This window comes from Lepidochelys kempii, chromosome 2 (genome assembly GCF_965140265.1).
Source record: "Lepidochelys kempii isolate rLepKem1 chromosome 2, rLepKem1.hap2, whole genome shotgun sequence".
Classification (NCBI taxonomy): Eukaryota; Metazoa; Chordata; order Testudines; family Cheloniidae; genus Lepidochelys; species Lepidochelys kempii.
Window position 1 is genome coordinate 226,241,295 of NC_133257.1, and position 20,763 is coordinate 226,262,057.

At 42.2% G+C, this 20,763-nt stretch overlaps 1 protein-coding gene across 1 annotated transcript; it reads right to left on the reverse strand.

Annotated features, from left to right (window-relative positions):
- Positions 1–5,066: 5,066 nt before the first annotated feature.
- On the reverse strand, positions 5,067–19,418 carry CLDN12 (claudin 12). Its single transcript, XM_073334018.1, has 4 exons — positions 19,403–19,418; positions 18,516–18,744; positions 14,715–14,782; positions 5,067–8,751 (listed from the first exon to the last, which is right to left on the reverse strand). Exon 4 carries the CDS (start codon positions 8,727–8,729, stop codon positions 7,992–7,994), a length of 738 nt encoding a protein of 245 aa, XP_073190119.1. The 5' UTR covers positions 8,730–8,751; positions 14,715–14,782; positions 18,516–18,744; positions 19,403–19,418; the 3' UTR covers positions 5,067–7,991.
- Between the last annotated feature and the right edge of the window lie 1,345 nt (positions 19,419–20,763).

Consider the following 20,763-nt stretch of genomic DNA (forward strand, 5'->3'; position numbering starts at 1 on the left):
TAGTATATGCTGAGTGGATAAATGCTAGACAGGGCTCAGTGATTCTTGTTGAAATTTTTTTAACTTGCCCGGACAGGGTGTCTAATTATTAAATGCCAATTTTAAGGCTTCCAGCTCCCTGGATGAAAGGTTGGGTTTGTTCTTTCACTGAACAGTTTTGTAACAGGATGTTGGATCATATTAAAGAAGTTTGTATTAAAATCACAAATGAGTTTGATTCCCCATAGTTTAAATTCTAGGGTATCACTAATTAAGAGGTCTCTTGGTCTCATATTTTTACTGTTTCTCTCCCTCTCTCTGTGAAACTTGCAAGCTGCTAATTGTATTAGTACATCCTAAAACAGAGCCTGTTCTCAAAGCAATACTTTGTAACAACTACTCACAGAGAGAGAGAGAGAGACTCAAAGCGATACTCTGTAACAACAGAAACAGGACACAGAGACTCCCCGCCCTTTTGTTGTATTTATCTCGCTTTGTTAACAATTGTGATTAAAATAGAGATAGAGGATGTATGTGGATGGATGCTTGCTGTGGATAATAACTGAATGATCAGGGAGGTGCCAGCCTAAGAATGCAGTGTCCATCGGCTGAAGAAGGAATCAAGTGGAAACAACCAGAGGACCCCCGGAGGGCAGGCTGGAATCTGCCCAACAGCCTCAAGGATGGGAGAACCAAAGAACAAGACAACATCTGGCAGCACGGAGCCGTCAGGAATGTGCCATCTGCTGATTGATTCCGCAACAGCATGGTGAAGCAATTCCCATAGACTGGCATAGGAAGAAATTCCTATAAAAATGGACTCTAGAAAGTGAGAATTTTGGGGTCTGATTCTGCAAACCAACTTCCAGGAGCATCAGATGAGCATCTGACAAGGCCCTGCTTCCTCCTCATGTCCAGGCCAACTGGCCAGTGGCTTGGCATGAGCAACTCTAAGGCTGGTAACTATGATGATAACCTTGCAGAACCTGTGCGTGTGTGTATGAATAAATATGAAATTGAATGGAACGTTATTGCTTTAACTAACTGCTTACTATGATTCTTTCTGTATTCACAATAAATGTGGCATTTTGCCTTTTCCCCTTTAATAAGATCCTGCTGGTTTTTATTTTATTGGTATAACGAGGAAACCTGGCTGCATTACTTTTATCCACGCAAGAAACAGTATTTGTGTTTAGTTATCTGCCATTTTATACAGCATAGTTCCATACATGTACACAGATCATGGCAGAAAAATCATCAGCATTATTTCTCTTGTGTACAAAACAAAATTCATGATTTTATATAGGAACATGGGATTCATCATCATAGAGCACAACACTAGACTATTTAATCTAGAGACCTGACCATGGCAATAGCCTATATCACACATTTCTGCAGAAGTTTAAAAAAGAAACAAACATTTTTGTCTATTATCATGATACTAGCTCTCAGCTTTAGCAGTACAATCCTACCAGATTTGCCTGAAACAGAAAGCTACTGTCCTGAGAAGGAACAGCATTACAACTGCTCCTGTGGCATTCCACACCTCCATTCAGTATTTGGGGCATGATTCTGCAATGATAGGACTTTAGGAATTTAGAAATGGCCATTTGGATACCTGTGCCAGGCAGACAATATCAGTAAAATTTAGCTATGTAACTTATATTTGTAAGACTCATAGACTTTAAGGTCAGAGGGTGCCATCATGATCATCTAAGTCTGACCTCCTGCACATTGCAGGCCACAGAACCTCACCCACCCCCTCCTGCAATAGACACATAACCTCTGGCTGAGTTATTGAACTCCTCAAATTATGATTTAAAGACTTCAAGTTAGAGAATCAACCATTTACACTAGTTTAAACCTGCAAGTGACCAGTGCCCTATGCTGCAGAGGAAGGTGACCCCTTCCCCCCAAGTGTCTCTGCCAATCTGACCCCAGAGAAAATTCTTTCTTGACTTCAAATATGGTGATCAGTTAGACCATGAGCATATGGTGAGCAGTTAGACCAAGACCCACCAGCCAGACACCTGGGAAAGAATTCTCCATAATAACTCAGAACCCTCCACATCTAGTGTCCTATCACAAGCAATTGGAGATATTTGCTACTGCAGTCGCAGATCAGCTACATGCCATTGTAGGCAGTCTCATCACACCATCCCCTCCATAAACATATCAAGCTCAGTCTTGAAGCCAGTTAGGTAATTTTGCTCCCATTGCAAAAGTGGGGGCAAGGAAGCCAACTGATTCTCTAGATTCCCCTTCTTCTCGGACCACCCTCAGGAGCACATAGTACTAATGAATACAACAATGGGCACGCTGTGGAACACACATTTGCAGGAGCAGTGATTGCAGGGACCAACAAGAGCCATTGCCATCTTGTGCAAGTTAAGAAAGCTGACCCTGGCTTCTTCCAAAGATGTACAAGTTGAAGAGAATGGGGAGGACAAACTTCTCCCCCTGGTGAAAGTATTCAAAGGGAACACCATGAGTTGAAATTTGCAGTTTAATCCTAGATGGAGAGAACGAGACATTACTCCTCTGATAAGAAGTCACTTATTACATTGGAATGGGAATGAGGGCGAGGAAAGAATATCTGTATGAAAGAAAATGGAAAAGTAGGTGAGAATACATTCATGTCTCCCTTCTGTAGGATAAAGTGATATTGCAATTAAATCTCCTGTTAAAGAGCTTCAAGGGTCATATGGTAGGATAGAAGATGGAGGCCAGGGAGGAAAACATGGAGGGTGAACTGAAAATGCCAACAACAAAAGGTTCAATGGGCCCAAGCAAAGATTAGTGGACAAAGAAACAACAGCAGCAATCTTGTCTTATTACAAACGCCAAGTGATAACTCAAAATTAGGCAATCTGGAGGGGGCCTCAGGTCAAATACTGACTCCTCGAATAAGAGACAGAAAAGAGCTATAGTGGTTTGGACACAGATAAGACTGGCAGCAAGTAAAACAACTACCTGAAACCTTACATGGAAGTTTAATTGCTCAAGAAGAAACACAGAGTCTTTCCATACCATTTACTTTTATTTCGTGAACAGAAAAATATAAACTCAGTTATAAACAAACGCTCTCTGTTGCTACAGCCGAGGGTTACAAAAAGTAAAACCAAATACAAGGAACTAGAACACGTAGCTCTGGAAGTAGTTTGCACCACCAGCACAGAAGCAGTGAAAAGGGCCTTTGGCACACCCTGCAAACATGAAACATCTCACACCCGCTTATGATCATATCAAAGCAGACCCAGTAATACTTGGTGGTGTCTGTGACAGGCAGCACACAAACTTCTGGGGATCCTCATGCCTCTGATACACCCCAAATACCAGTTTCCCTAATAAAATGAGAAAGCATCAGCTGAGATATTGTTACTATCTGGTAACAAATCCAGGCATTGGAGAGATGTGCGGAAGGTAAGACCCAGGAGACTTCCTTGCATAGCATAGAAAATTTGTGAGAGAAGATTAGAATTCTGTTGGGAATGTGAGTCACTCTATAACAAAGGCAGGTATGCTGCAGTATTGCTAACACAGGCCCTTAGAATGAGAAGGCAGTCCCTATGGAAACAAGCTCTCAAAAGGAAGCTCAGGGAATCTACATGTGTGACCTGTGAACTAATCCTGGGGCTGCAGGTTTTACTTAGTAGGTTATAGATGGTTTGGTCTGTTTGTCCAGCTAGCTCAGAGGCATTTTGCATCAGATTATCTTTGTTCTGATGTTATCTACAGCCTAATAAATTAAACCTCTCGGAGTTGTTTTCCTTTTGATAAAGGCAAAAAGGCCCTGGCGGTTAGTGATAGGAACTGAGGCCCAGCTACACCTGGCACTAAAAATAGGATTTTGATTTCATTTGTGTGAAAACCATGAGGTCTAGTCCCTGATATTACTTTGATAAATGCTCAGACTAGCAGCTCTTAGGGGAGCCATCAGATGATGCAGCACTGAGTCCTCAAAACAATCATTGTCCTTAGCCTTGTCTTGTAGGACGGGACAGGCAGATTATGCTTCAGCCATCAGGATTATTGATTCTCCTGTGTCCCACATTTCCTTAGCCCAGTAAGATACTATGGTGTCTTGTTATATTTCAGGGGCCATGTTGGCTATCAGGTAACTGGGACTAATGTGCCAGAAGGAATTACAAAATTGATGGCCCAACAGTAACTCATGCAAGAGTAGCTATCAGCCCAGCTAGCTGCTCAGCTGCAGCTAGCAACCTAACTGGCAGGCTAGGAATAATAGCAATCCCAGAAGCTCTGAGTGCCCAAGCTTGCTATGTCCTGCTCAATTTGCAGCACCATCCATTAATTCCAGTTTCCCAGTCACCACAATGGGCCCTGGGCCACAAGCGAGATGCCACAGGCTCAACAATCGGCCCTGTTCACACTGGAAGCTGAGAAAAATCAGAGATAGCTGCTAGAAGATAGGGAGCTACCAGAAAGACATAGGAAGAGGTCAGGTAGATCTGGTGACAGCCCCCCACAAGCTCTAGGCAGGACAGAAAGGTGGGGAATTAATCTGATGACTGGGCCTTTTTCTTTAACTGATGTCTGTGTATTACACATCTGAATCAATCAGAACAAGCAACCCCAGAAAGCACCATGATTGTGTACAGTCACATTTATCTCCAGTAAAGCTGTGGCAAAAATTCCTGCTACTGAGGCCATTCCAATGAGGAAATATTCCTGGTATCCCAAGTCAGTTGTCGCCTGCCTATTATTTCTTTTAGTTTAATTTTCTGTTTAAAATCATAGGGAAATATTAATAAATATCAAGCTTTTGGTTGGTGACAGAGCCAACAATAGTCAGAAGGAATTTATAAAAGGCAGGATTTTTTTTTGGACAGAATTACAAAATTAGTGGATCTGAGGAATGCATTAGATGTAATGCATTTGGAGTTGATTAAAGAAGTTCAAAGATTTTCTGGCAAAGTCAATGACCAGTGGAAGATCACGTAAATACGTTTTGTATTTTAACATGCATGGTGCAATTTTAATTTTTTTTCTGTATAAAAAAAAAATCTAAAAAGAAACCACATCTATATGTAAAACACATTTTATTAAAAATACATATTTTCTGTTTTACATAAAAAGAACCCGCACCATAATTAAACATTACTGAAAGTCAGACTGGAATTCTACTTGGAAAAATACAAGATTTTCATAAACAAAGAGAGATACAGCACAGCACTCAAAATCATTTTCACTTGGGACATATTTTGCAACTCACATTAACACTCCTTAGTAGATATAATCGTGCAGTGTGTTTATGAACTATACATGATGAAATAGAATATCTTTAACAGAGATGGCCTGAATTGAAACCCAGAAACTTTGGGATTCACAAGCATCAGAGCTAAGGCCCATCTCAAAGTTTTAGAGAGGTACAATTTCCAGAGCAAGGCTTTATCAGCTTAACAGCAATTTATGCTAAGGCCTTTAGAGCAGAAAAATCAAAGTCAAAAAGCAAAACAGCTGCCAAAATACCAGAAAATCCACCAATTTAAAAATATACCTATATGGAACAACACCAGATGCATTTGCTTTCAACTGAAAATCCTCTTTACAGAAGAAGAGCCCAGAGTCTTATAAGGTGCTGAGCATGTGGAGAAGCTGGGCACCCTCATTTCCTTGTCAAGTCAATGGGAGTTGCAGGCACTGAGCATCACTCCAGAGGGTTCGGCACCTTGCAGGTTCAGGATCTAGGAGCAGAAGAGACACTGGCCATGGCTGAGGAAGGTTTACTGGCAAACTCAGATCATTCAGAATAAGGCCTGGGGATGGACCTCCACCCAGTGTTTCCTTTGCTTTAGTGACCCAGACTAAGCAGGTAACAGCATGCATAGCAGAAACAAATATTACAATTATCTGTACCAGGACAATGAAAATGACCATAAAGCATAGATCCACTCTAAAAATAACTGTGTAGGAATGGCCCCATAGAGTTCATGTGTTTTATGATGCCATATAAAATGTGCTCTGGTTGAATGTAAGACCACATATTTTCTAACTCCCTGCTCTGCAAACTTAGTCTGGGGTCTAAACACACTAACAACGGAAATAAAAATCCTGGGAGGGCACCATTTGCCCTGTGGAATATTACTAGTGCTAATACATGGAGAAGGAAAGATCCCAGCTTGACTCTCACAGATCCCAGCTTGTGTTTACAGGGCAAGGAATCAGAAACAATATTTTTTTCATTTTTAAACTGCGAATGGAGCAAATTTGTTATGGAGTTAATGAGTCACAAATACACAATAAACTCCACAGTGCCGCTAACAGAGTCACTTTTCAGACTGGAACCACATTTCAAACACGAAAGGATTTGAAGCGATCAGAAACACAGTGAGTCAGAAATGTGTCTGTACTGAGAATATTACACTTCAGCGTCAGGCCAGGATTTTCAGGTGTGACTAGTAATTTTCAGTGCGCAACCTGAGAAACTTTGATTTTTCAGAGGGTGTGCACTAGCACTTTATGAAATATCAGGGTCCTTTAATGTGTCTCAAATTACGGGCTTATAATCACTTAATCTTTGAAAAATCTTAGCTTACATATCTACTTATGAAGCTTTCGGATGACTAGGGACTTCATTTTAGGGGGATGGAAACTTCTCTTCAAAGGGAGCTAGAAACCAACTTGGGTCTAAAAAACAATTAAATAGGGGAGAGATCTTGAAGTCAAGGGCTGGAAAGGTGAAATCCTTATCTGTAAATAAATAAGATACAGCCTGAAAAGCCCAACAACCACTGCTTAAAAAAAAATTCCCATTAACATCGTCTTTGAAAATACACACGTTTGTTTTCATTAATATATACATAAGACATCCAGAATGAGGACTCTTTCCCCATGTGGTTACAATCTGCTTCCCAAAGAGGCATGTTGACAGCCTGTTTATAATACAGCAAACAGTGTTTTTATATTCTGTAAAATTGTTCAAGGTTTATTCAATACATTTGAAATCTGGAGGACATTCCGCTCCAGAACAGAATGATGCTAAAGCAGTTTTCACTTTAGGCTTGTTCTACTTGATGACAACGCCCCTTAAAATACAATATTCAAGTTTTAAACCACAATGTTTGAATTACAAGTGGTATTTTTAAATAAATCGTAAAATGGAAAAATCTGATGAGATTCATAATTTACCAAAATCCACTGAATGGAATGAAAATGCACTGAAGATGATCAGGGGAAAAATCCCAACCTCTGAGATTTAGCCCAGGCCATTGCAATAGGACTGAGAACTATTAGTTGAACTTTTTTTTATTAAATCTCTGATTTTTACTTTGAGATTAAAGGGTAATTTGACACTAATGCTGCATTTGAAGTTCATAAGCAGATGGGTTTTATTTATGCACAGTGGAAAACAAAGAACGTTGTAACAAGACTTAATTAGTTTGTCAAATACTGTTTTCAGAGATCACATCCCAAAATACATGCAAAGTTTTGTAGTCTATTTTCTACTCATCTTCCTGCTCTAACTAGCGCATCATATTCTTCAGAGTGTGCCATCCTGTAATGGGAACTGCACTCCACAAAAAGCCCCATTGTCTTTAGTAGGGCAATGCACGGTGGAATGGGTCTACCTATATGGTTCTTATTGCAGGATCAGGACATAGGAATAGCTCATCAAATCAGTAAAGACGGTCAAAACACCTTTGGTCTGAATAAGCAGGAGGAGGAGTGGATGTGCAAGAAGGTCTCTATAAAAATTATTTTTGATCAATAGCATGTCATTACAGCATTAGCAGCAGTCAATATTTTCCAGGAGTAAATTCAAAGAAGAGATTGGTCAGAAATACATTAAAAAGTAAGACTTAAAAATATTGTGGACCCAATTCTCTATGGTCTTCAACCTTATACAATCTGATTTGGGACTATATTACACCCACTTTGCTCAGGTGTTAATAATTAAACATGGGCCAAAGCAGCAGAGAATCAGGCCTTCAATTTCTAAGGTTTGAGCCAGAATAAACGTTTGGGTTTTGAAACACATTTTGTTTTCTTTAAGAAGCGTGTGTTACAACAGGAATGTCAATTTCTATGGCAGAGAGCCGAGATCGTGCAGAATAGGGCTGGGAGGCATAGCTGTGCATGCTGGAGGCATGGGAATAGAGAGGCTGCCAGAATGGGGACGGTAAGGTTTTGCATGCACAATACCAGATAAATAACAGAACTGAAGTGAAAAACAGGCCTCCTGCACTGGCAATGGTAATATACACTGAAATATCAAAGGTAAAAACTGGCTCATATTTTTTGTTCAGGTAGTTGTTATAAAAAATTACCCAGATTGATGGTGTGAGACAAATGGCACATGCAAGTAGAAACAACAGACCAGCCACAAGGTGGCAGCCTGGACTATTTACAAGACATTTAGCAAGTTTGATGTTTGGTACATTTGACACAAAGGCCGTGTTACACATGCCGATCAAACAGAGCAGCAGAGCGGAGACAGCAGTTAGCATACTACAGGGGATCGCAAATTGGAGAACCCGTAAATCCAGCTGATCGACTGCTGTGTACCACTCTGTGTCATATATCACACAATCTCTGCTTCCATCAAAGCGCGCACACTTAATCCAGAGTCCAGTATAAACTGTCAGATTCTTTTCATTTTTGTTGAATGTGTGCAGTCTCATCAGTCTCCAGTTAGGAAGTAAAACTGCAGCAAAAAGTCCGGCTACCGAGGCTGTTCCACTGAGGAAGGCCAGTACTGTCGCTGCATGAACATCCCGGCAGCCCATGTTGGCCCACAGAAAACACTCCCTGTGATGAAAAGAGACGGGTTCAGAAGGGAAGAGTCTTAAAAGGAACATTTTAACATAGCAGAAAAGCAAATCTCAGGACCCGCTTCTCCACAGCCACGGACCATGTGGAATTGTTTACACTAGTGTAAAATGAGTGCAAAGCAGGTGTAAAACACTGCCATTTGGATCAGTAGCTTTTTACACACACTTTGCACAGGCCTAAGCATTGACACAAAGAGCAAGAAAATGGAGATTCAGCCTTTGATAAGTTACTGTCAGTAACTGTCAAGCTTTAAGGACGAACAATTAACATTCCTTTCTTAAAACTCACTTCCTCTGCATCTGAGTGCTAACCCTCTGAATAAACAAACAAACAAACAAGAACTCTGTAAATCAGACAACTCTTCTGCTTCTATGTGCCAGGTCTGGTGGAGAGCTGTGTTGCCAAATGGTGATAACCCTTTCCTTCTGAATATCATCATTATCCCTCTCCCTATCAGGGTTTGTCATCTGATTTTAGTGTGTAAACTCCTAGGGACGGGGTGTAGGGTAACATTTTCAGCAGTGCTTTAGAATCACATTTGCAAAAAGCGACCAGGCAATTTGGGGTCCTCAGTTTTTGGGTGCTTAATCTGAGACACCTTAAGGATACCTGATATCCAGAAAGTGCTAAGCACCTACCTTTTAAGGTGTTTCAAGTTTGGCACCCAAAAAACAGTAGACACTTGAAAATGTAGGCCTGCCTCACTGAAAATCAATAGGACTTAGACTCCTAAGTCACTTACACACTTTTGAAAATGTTGCACTATGCACACTTATACAGTGCTACATAACTATAAATACCTTACATAGCAAGAGGATATGTGAAATAATAATAAACTGCTCTTCACTACTCCAAGTGTTAAAATTCTATAAAATGTTAACTAACCCCTCAATTATAATCTAAACTTACTTTTTTAAAAAGTGAGGTTTTGAACACCACACACACACGATACAATTACTTGTTACCTTCCTACCAAATATTTGAGGCAGATACAAACACATTAACCAGATGCAAAAAAAAGTGAGTCTTTTGTCTGTGGTATTTTTGTTTTATAGTAAAGTATAAAAAAAGCAATTAGAGTTGCTTGTTAAAAAGTTATAAATGTCAATTCTCTCTGTACTGAACTCTCAGCACACAGGGTCCTAGAGCCCGGGACTGAGCCCAGAAGTTTACACAGCACCGAAACAGTCCCGCAGCCCAAGCCCCGTGAGCCCGAGTCAGCTGGCAAAGGCCAGTCGCGGGTGTCTAGTTGCTGTGTAAACATACCCTCACTTACCATAAAGGCAACATTTATATACTGCACACCTAGCTGAGGGTAGGCCACACCCTCCTCGTCTTACTCAGAGGAGCACTCTGATGGGAGTTAACAGGACTATCCCATGAGTAAAACAGCCCAAAGGTGCCCCTTTTTCTGTACCACAGTTTACCTAACATATGCCTCAATCTAAATGTTTAGAGCCACATCAATGCATATAAGACGCCAAGAAATAATAGATAAATTTACACCTCTAAATTTGGGAGGTAATTTTAGCTTTAATAGGAGATCAAATGTTGTGTCTTGCGGCTTAAACACTAAAGCAAAAACAGACACAAGCTCGAGAATGGCATATCTGTCAGGCAGCTGTGATAAGACACAAGTCCCCTGGTGGAAGGGCATTCTCAGCAGTGGGACCACTGGCTACGGATCTCCCTGCCAGAAGAGATCAGAACAAGTTCAAGATTTATCACTTTCAGAGGTCAACTGCTAACCCACTTTGTCCACAGATCCCTTTGCGATAATAGAAACTGTAAAAGCAGTTAAGGGTCTTAGGAAGCAGGGAAAGAAAACATATGAGGACAGAGAGGTCAGGTCACCTCTCAGCATCCTCAGAGACCCTTGGATCCTCAGGTATCTAGTTTTTCCATAGAATACTGGTAGATGTAATTATGCCAGTTCTATGTAATTATGTGTGCAGTTCTAGTGAGGGCTGGGACAGCATGGGTAACTCTGTCTGCTGTACCTGATACGTGGACAGAGGACATCAGTCTCCAGTCTGTTTTTGGCTGCCTTTAGGCTGTACTACAAGGTCTATTTATATTGGCTGGCCTATTACTGTTTTTTGAGTGCCTCCTCTTTTTTCTTCTTTTGCACACCAGCTATCCCTTTCTACCCAACCGTACCTACTTCCTACACCAGTGGGGCCTTAGATCAGCTTAGACACTCGCGGCTGGCCTGATTCAGGCTTGGGCTGTTTCACTGTTGTGTAGACTTCTGGGCTCAGTCTGGTGCCTGGGCTCTTGGACCCTGCGAGGTGGGAGTTCAGTAGAGAGAACTGACATATTTTGTGGTATGGTTTCCCTGGTGGTTATTGGATTTGTCTTGCTCCAGACTTGCTTTAATATTGTATGGTTGTGTATTTGGGCTGGTTTTCTTTTAGACTCATTTTATATCGTAGTTCTGCATGGTGTTTACATGCTTCCTGTGTGAACTTTAAATATTTGTTCATAAATATTTATTTGTTTGTAAATATGCATTTGATAAGTGCATATCCAAATCCAGAGGAACTCAGAGACAAGGGACAAAGGGAGAGAGGATATATCTGGTCCTATTGTGAGCTCATGAAGGAGTAACAAACTTTGTCGGGTTTATTTGGATAGCTGGGTACATTTTTCTAATCGCAAAAGAGCTGGCATTGTGAGGGAATGGTATAGCCATACCGTCCAGTACAATACAGTACTCCTTCTCTCCTCTCCGGATTCATAAACCATCTCTTCAGCCAATCCACTATGTTTAAATGAAGAGAGAGGATTTGCTATGCTGTCAACGCTTGGGATTAGTGGAAATGCAGATGATAAACAGGATACCAGTGCTATAACATGAAGCACTTAATTATGAAATTGTGTTTTAACATCATCTTCCTGGTGTGCAAGAATTAGGAATATACAAATTATATCAAGGTTCCTGAGAAATGTTTTGAGAACTAGCTCACAACCTCTTTGAAGGATACATGCTTCACATGCCACTTTAGTACAAATTGCAGCTACTTGTGGACACCACAGAGAACACATCTGTAGTAAACAACCTCTTATACATTCATGTTTTTAGCCGTATGCTAATGATGATGTTAAAGGAAACAGTGGCACAGTAGTTATTTCCAAATCTGTTGTGGCCATGATGACACAACACACAAACAGGAAAGGTTCTGTAAGGACCTGTTTTGCCTGTAAACCAGCATTCAGATACTATGGTGATGGATGCTATATGCTATGGGGATGGACTCTAGGAAAAGCCATAAGCTAGACTAGATAGATGCCAAGGGTGACAAATTCTGATGTAGTTACAAAATACCTTTCCTATTGTTATTGCAGGTGGTGGAAAAAGGGAACAGGAGGAGTTTGGCAGCTGAAGGAGGGGCTAGATAGGGAATAGGTTCGGAAACGTGGGATAGTATGGCATCAGAGGTAACTAACTGGCTGCCCATGTCATCATGGGAGTGGTGTAGGGAGAGAAGTACTTGTAAACTCTCTCCCAATTACCCCACGACTATCCACTCATGTGTCCTTCAGGCCTCCCTGCCTAATCCTCATTGTAAAACCTTCTCTACAAAGGAGTTGATCCAGCTCCCACTGAAATCCATGGAAAACTTCGACTCACTTCAATGGGAGCTGGGACAGGCCCTTAGAGATTAACACAGGGAGCAGCTTCACCTAGGCCAGGTCCTAGCACTGCTTAGTTTGACACATAATGGAGTCTGAGGCTCTCCAAATCCCAGAGAACAGAGAGCGTTGAGCAGTATCCTCATTGTCCATTGCAGCAGAAAAGACAAAGACTGACCTGTCTTTCGGATGAGATGTAAAACTGAGGACCTGACCATTTGTTGTAATTTAGGCTCCCCCACCACCATTCACATGTGCAAGGTTGTTAGCTAAAATATGCTGACCAATTTTTCAATTGAGGTAACTACACTTTAGCTTCTTGTGATTTCAGCTGAATCCCGTACCTTCCCTCCCACCTTCCTGTTCTAAGTGGTAGTGTTGCTATGCACTGCTAAACATGAGCTTTGGGCTCCATGGAGCCATACAAGTTCTCCTTATTAAATGGGCACTGAGCGTCAACCATCCTCTCCATCTCTATGAGTGGTCCCTCCTGTACTGTGTGCAGAAGCTGAAACTTGCCATTCTGTTCTTCAGAGTTTTATCCTGCATTCCTCAAAACAGTATCTGAGCATCTGTCAGCAATGCAATGAGCAACATGACTAGCATCCGTCACGTGCTACAGCTCTGCAGTTAGGGAAGAGGTCTCCAGGATTGTCAATCTGCAACTTGTCACGAACGCTACACCACTTATTCAAAAGCCTTAACACAGAAAAAAAAAAATCTAGAATAAAAATGATTTTATTCTTCACGTGATCAAATATTCAGGCAGGACAAAGACTAGTGACAACTCTAGAGACTTTACTGTCACCGAGTGACCTACCCAGACTTTCCCGAACTGCATTACTCAGCATCTTCTGGTTCTCCAGTGATAGGGAAGTGAAATGGGAAGAAAGATGGTCTTGTGTTTAGAACAGGTGCAGAAATTGAGGTACCTGGGTTCTCAGACTGGCTCTAGCATCAATATGCACATCATTACACAAATAATGGCAGGGAAAGCAGTGTATATATTGTATAGAGCAGGGGTCTCAAACTCCTGGCCTGTGGGCCATCTGCGGCCTGAGAACCTCCCCAAAGTGACCCGTGGGGCTCCAGCAATTCTGGGGCTGGGTCTCCCCCTTGGCCCTGCCTTCCGCCCGCAAGTGCTCCCCCCCGCGCTTCCCCCGGGCGATTTACAATGGCCTGGGGCCCCTCCCACCACTGGCAGCACAGTGGAGCTGAGCGGCTTCTGCCTGCTCGCTTCCCGTGTCTGCCAGTCCCACCCTGTGGCCCCGGGGCGGGACTGTGCCTCTGTGTCCTGCCTCCGCCCTGAGCACCCCTGCAGCCAATGGGAAGCTGCGGGGGTGGTGCCTGGGGGCAGCAGCGTGCGGAAGCACCCCAGGCTGCCCCGCCTTGAAGACCCAGGTAAGCACCGCACCCCCCGAACCATTCCCAGAGCCTGAACCCCCACCCCATACCTCCCCCAACCCCCAAACTCCCTCCCATATCCTGCACCCCCTCCCTCCACAACCGCTCCCGCCCCCAAACTCCCTCCCAGAGCCTACACCCCAGCCCTCCGCACTTCCTCCCAGAGCCTGCACCCCGACCCCTTGCTTCAGCCCAGAGCCTACACCCAAACTCTAGCCCAGAGCCTGCACCCCTCAACCCCTCCTGCACCCCCTCCCGCCCCCAAACTCCCTCCCAGAGCCTGCACCCCTCCTGAAACCCCACCCCAGTCCAGAGCCTGCACCCAGCATCCAAACTCCCTCCCAGAGCCTGCAGACCCCCTCCCCCACCCCCAGCCAAACTCCCTCCCAGAGCCCAACCTCTCACCCCTTCTGCATCCAAACTCCCTCCCAGAGCCTGTATCCTGAACCCCAATCCCCTACCCCAGACCTCCTCCCCCACCCAAACTCCCTCCCAGAGCCTTAGGCAGGTGGGGGGGAGGAGTTTGAGGGGGTGGAGTTTGGGGAGGGGGGTCCTGGGCGGCATGAGTGACATTATTGGCCCGCTGGGAGGATTTGCGGACTGGCACTGGCCCTAAGGTAAACTGAGTTTGAGATCCCTGGTGTAGAGGTTGAGTCTTTTTCCTCTTCATGGAGGTAAGGTCAAACCATTCTGAGATAAGGAAATAGCACTTTTCTTTCGCTGGTTACTAAAGACTTCACTTCTCTCCTCCACTTTGTGGGGTCAGGCAGTTATCTCTAATCACACAGACAGTGGCAGTTTGCCCTAGGTAGCAAATATTGCTAGGCAGGATGTGGCTTCAATTGCTAATATTGCTCAGAGGTGAGCTGCTTGCATAAGGACAGATAATACATACTCACCAAAAGGTGTATTCAAATAAGGAGAAACCCTGGCAACTCTTGGGAGCAGAAAATACGTACTCTTGAATCTAGGAAAGAGAACATTATGAGGAAAATGTCAATTGCATGTTTTCTTTCATGTAATTCCAGGTGCAGCATTAATACAGAAATTCTGAAATGGCTGCAAGCAGGGAAGAGCCAACCATTCTCCAACACACGGCTTAGAGTGCAAAACCACTTTTTTGCCTTTATTGTTAACTTAAATAAAATAACAGAACATAACATTCAGCCTAAGCTTTCTCCACTCCTAGAGTTTTTCCCTACAGGACCACCTATGCCTCTGCCCCTCTATCTCTTTGTGCCAAGGCTATTTAATCCCCTTCCTGACATCAGGGTGCCTCAGCAGAAGAGGACTCTGTTGCTGGGGAAGTTCCCAGATGCTGTCACAGAGATATTCAGATCCCTGAGTCTACATTCCTAGTGATAAATACCATTTAAAGTTGTTATTTCAGCTTTTGGTTACCAATTTGAATTTAACCAGTCAGGGTGAGAGTCATTGAGGACAACAGAAATCTTAAAGAAGACACACAACTTTGTCATACTTGTGGGGATTTCTCCCTCCTCCAAACCAATGGAATTTCTCTGGGTGAAAGGGCATAAACGAAGTAGGAAGAGGAAGGAGAACTGATTTTTTAGGAGAGCAGGTAGAATGTATTGGCTAGCGTGTAAGTGTAACTACTGTCCTCAACTCTGGAGGTTCTCCAACTTTTTCATTCCACAGACTACAACGGAAGAGAAAGATCCTCTCACGGACTTTCCTTACCCCCATCCTCAGTGCCCTGCTCCCCCAATTTCTTGGTTCTCAAAAGAGCTCTGCTGATCAGTGCTTAGAACCACTGCTCTACTGGATAGAATGTCAGACCTGCAAGTAGAACGAGGAGGACTTGTGGCACCGTAGAGACTAACAAATTTATTTGCGCATAAGCTCTCATGGACTAAATAAAATTGTTAGTCTCTACGGTGCCACAAGTCCTCCTCGTTCTTTCTATTGACACAGACTAACACGGCCACCACTCTGAGACCTGCAAGTGTTTGTGACTATGTCACCTTAGTAGCTGAGTCTAAAGGGGATGTTTATTTATTTATTTTTGCAGATATAAACTGTGCCTATTAAGCAGTCCCTAGGCAGATGCACAACAGCTTACTGTAAGAACTTGGGCAATCTCCTTCAACAAAACCAAAGAAACCCCTTCCTTGCCACCCATGCAGAATCCAACAGACCTCACTCACATACAGGAAAATAAAGATTCCCTCTATTAAAATGTCTGGGTAAGCCGAGAGACCTAGCAGTGTTCTGTTATGGTCCCCAAAGTTAAGTATTGTTGAACTAAAAGAGAAAGTGAATTTCAGAGGCTAAGGCCCTCTACTATGAACTTGCTTTCATCATGCTCCAAGAGACTCAGAAATCCATAGACTATCAGCTCCAGTTTCCCATTTGATTTCAAGTGCCACATTAAAAACGCACACAACCCCCCCCTCCAAACCAACAAACACACACACACGAGGAGAGAAACAAATACTAAGGGTACGTATGACCCAAACTATAAAGGGACACGTAGATCAAAATCACCATGTTCCAGAGAAAAGTACCAGAAGCCAGTGCAACCTATAGAAACCATCTATTAAACCCAATGAAAGAAAAAAAATCTCTGAGCAGGTGGGTAGTTGCATCTGTACTCGCTCGAGTTTCTAAGTAATCTTCAAGCATCACTCTAAGTAGAGCAGTGATCCAATCTGGAGGTGACAAAGGCATGTATAGGTAGCTATAATGGAGTCCGCACCAATAAAAAGCTCATAATAGTGACACTTACATAGTGCTTTGAAAGCGTACATGATTCGCTGTCAGTGGATGAACTACGTCAAACACACAACAGTCTCTTACTCCAGTATGGGCTTAGCCTGTGGGCACAAGTGGGTACAATACTACTAACAGTTACAGAACATTCAGCTTTACCCTAAATGGTAGAGACTTCTCTTCCAGGAGTTTAAGATCTTGAGTTCTAGCCTCACTAGCCAATATGTGAGCTAGGCAGCACCTGTGCTCAACAATGAGGAACAACTGTGGGACTTGAACAGCTGTGCACCCCAGCTGCTCAAGAACTAGTTTTAAATTGTGAGGAAGAGGAACATGAAATGTACTAGCTAGTGTGTATGCACAGTACTGCATCCTATCAGACAGAATGGCAGACCTGCTATACTGTGGGATCCAAGGCATCCTTTATGTCTGACACACAGAAGTCATAAGCCTTAATACCACTACATAGAACAGAGATTTTCTCTTAGCTCATATTTTAAGGATATTTTGGAGCAGAACATCCTCAGTAGAACTGAATAAACAATGGATAAAATTATTCAGAGCTTATATTTACTGAAGAAAGCATTAATCGGAACATTATTTGGTAAGCTCTCAAGGTGGGTGAATGTTAAAAATAAAAATAAAAAAATGTATTTAATGTATCATAGCATTTTTATCAGATACATTATTCAATGAATCTATAACCCACTCTAGTCCCAAGTCCTAGCTCCGTATTCATTCATTCACCCAGGAAGTCTGCACGTTCTTTAGAGGGTAGAATAAATTCTGCCTATGCAACCACAGAATTGCTAAAAGAGGAAAAGATACAACTACACAGCCCCAATTTTTGCAAAAGGTTATAAACAAATCACATCTAAAGAAGAGTAATATAACGCAGATCACAGATTTATAGACAGAGGCCTCCAATTAGTGGGTTACAGGAATAATCTACAACAACATTTTCAAAAGATTGTGTCAAGTGTAATTATTATGCTAATTGATCCAAAAATTGCATTGAGCTATGGTTAAAAATACAGCAAGCACACTAATTCACTAACCCAGAGACCTTTCCATGAATGCTAGAATATATTATAGTGGTGATATTTAACAATCACAGATATAATCTCAGGTTTCAGAGTAGCAGCTGTGTTAGTCTGTATTCGCAAAAAGAAAAGGAGTATTTGTGGCACCTTAGAGACTAACAAATTTATTTGAGCATAAGCTTTCGTGAGCTACAGCTCACTTCATTGGATGCATTCAGTGGCTATTTGAGCATAAGCTTTCGTGAGCAACAGCTCACTGAATGCATCCGATGAAGTGAGCTGTAGCTTACGAAAGCTTATAAATTTGTTAGTCTCTAAGGTGCCACAAGTCCTCCTTTTCTTTTTGAGATATAATCTCATTTACCAAAACAATTTATGCTACAAACTAAAAGTCAACAAGAGTAGGAAACCTAGAATCTTGCAATATGGCAGTACCGAGAGCCCAGGCTAAAGTCGAGCATATTTCAGAGTACACAAACAGCAAAAGCAAGTGCCTCTTGTGACTAATGAAAAGATGAAGGAACTGTTGTTAAACAGCCTACGACCAACCCCTACAAATGGCAGCACTGCGTGGGTTAGAATGTGAATCAGGACATCATCATCATCAAAACAACTTCAGTCTGATTATTAACCCCTTCCCCCTCCCCACCGCATTTTTATTACGTTTGAACATGAACACCCAGTAATACGGAAAGAGCCCAGTTCTGTCAGGAAATCTAGGCAACTAAGCTCTCATTTCATGCTATAAAGGTATAAATAAAAAGGGATCATCACTACAATTCTGCTTCTCTACCACCTGCAGATATGCAATCCTGTTTTTTCATTAGCTATAAACACTGAAATCCACCCGATCCTGAATAGAAAAGGCTTAAAAGCATTATAGGTAAACGCCTGAAAAGCGACAACATTGCTAATCACACATACCCGCTTACTACGCACGCAACTCGTTATTTGCAAACACTAAGGAGCGGCTGGTGTACCTGTTTTTCCTTTTTCTCAGCCTTTCAGGAAGTCGTGGCCTTCCCCAGAAATGCTCAAAGTCTTCTGGGATTGGAGTCCTACTTCTCCCCGATGTAGAATTTATCCCAGTTTCCAAGACTACAACTCCCAGGATTCCCTCTTGGAACTGTTTCAGAGTAACAGCCGTGTTAGTCTGTATTCGCAAAAAGAAAAGGAGGACTTGTGGCACCTTAGAGACTAACCAATTTATTAGAGCATAAGCTTTCGTGAGCTACAGCTCACTTCATCAGATGCAACTTGGAACTATTTCCTATCCCACAACCTTCACAATCTGCTCCGACAGCCTATTCCTGCTATGCCACTGTGGTGTAATGTGATCAAGCCCTGCAGTCAATCACCATCTTTTGCTAATAGGTAAGGACAATAACAGACAGACAGACACACACACACACAAAATACACGGAGATAAAATGGAACACATTTGTAAGCAAAAGTTATACAAATAACTGTAAGCACTTCTCAGAGTTCTTTTTCAGTATCACCAACCCCCAACATAAAAAATCATGAGTTAGGACTCCCAAAATTATGAGATTGGCTTAAAACTCATTAAATGTAAAAAATAATACATTTTGGGTTGTTTTTTTAAATTTTCCTTGCGCCTGAAGTCCACAAGGCCAAGTTTTCAAGCATTCCACCAGAACTACAATTAGGCTAGAATATTTTTTTTTTAAGTAAAAGAAAGAAAAGCTGAGATTCTCATATAATCCCATAACTCCAGAAACCAGTGCTTAAAAAAAACCCAAAACCAAAACAGAAAACACCATACCCACAACAAATATCACAAAACTCACAGTAAAATCATGCGAATTGTTGGCACCGCTTTTCCCCAATAAGTTTACAGTAGTTTGTCTTCCAGGAATTGTATAATAATAAATAATACCAAGCTCTTTTCATCACTAGATTTCAAAGCATTTTACAAAGCAGAGAGTATCATTGTCCTGATTTTATAAATGGAGAAACTGAGGCATAGCAAACTGAAGTTACTTGCTCAAGGTCATCCAGGAGGCAAATGGCTTTTTATGGAATAGGTCCAATAAGGGATCCCTGGGTCATTTGTAGTCTACCTAAATTTGCATGGGGCAGATTCAGTAAGTCTAAAACATCACTACATGCTGGAAATCTGATGGGAGAAGAAATGCAGGAGGAAGTCAGCAAGGTGGTGCCTTGGTCTTATTGAGCTTGCCTTGTGTAGACTGAAAATCTGTTTCTCTCTCCATGTTTCAGAGAGAAGGGAAGTTTATTTTTTCAGGTGAATACAAACACCAAGGCTTTCTTGTATCTGTATTTAGCATTAGGGAATAAAAGAAGAAACAAGGGAAGGTTAAACTGTTAGACTGTTTCCAAATTCCTCTGAAACATGAGACAAGGATTGCATTAGAGGTGGATTAAGAAGGCCTGGATCCTCTAATACATTGGCCTGCTATGTCTCAGGCCGATCTACATTTAAAATTCAGGTCAACATAGTTATGTTGCTCAGGGATTTGAAAGATACACTGAGCAATGTAGCTATGCTATATTAACTTCCAGTGTAGATGCAACTAGATCAATAGAAGAATGCTTCCATCAACTTGGCTGCCATTGCTTGGAGAGGTGGCATTCCTACACTGACAGAAAACCCCTTCAGTCACCCTAGGGTGCCTTTACACCACAGGTTATGTCAGTATGGCTACAGCACTGTAGCTCTGCCAGGGTAGCCCCTGTAGCACAGACATTCCTTCAGCATCCCCTCTCCTGAACATGCTATCACAAGGTCTCCTCCCTTCTTTGGTTTCCCCCTTCTTCATGCTGAAAGGAAAAATGATGGGCTGACCACACTTCTAGGGGAAACCACCACTTCCCATGCCACCTGGCTGGAGAGGCTGGTAAGAGTCTTTAGACACCTGAACTGAGAAATGATTTACAGCTTCTGCTTAAACTTCTTATGTAGCACTTTAACTTTAAAGGAATCCAGTTGCCTGTAAAAGTAACACCCAAACTAGCATCAAGATGAAGGGATACCAAAAACGCCATAAGATCTTTATTTGAAAATGTCAATTAAAACCCAGAGAAAATAAATTCTTTTACCCTTCCTTAGTGGGTTCAATAAAACAATGGATGTTCTTGTATTAACCTTCACTTACACTGAGAGATTCCCATAAATGCTGCCATTAGT

Excerpts from the sequence above, each read along its gene's own strand:
- CLDN12 (XM_073334018.1), bottom strand. The coding sequence starts at position 8,729 with ATGGGCTGCCGGGATGTTCATGCAGCGACAGTACTGGCCTTCCTCAGT.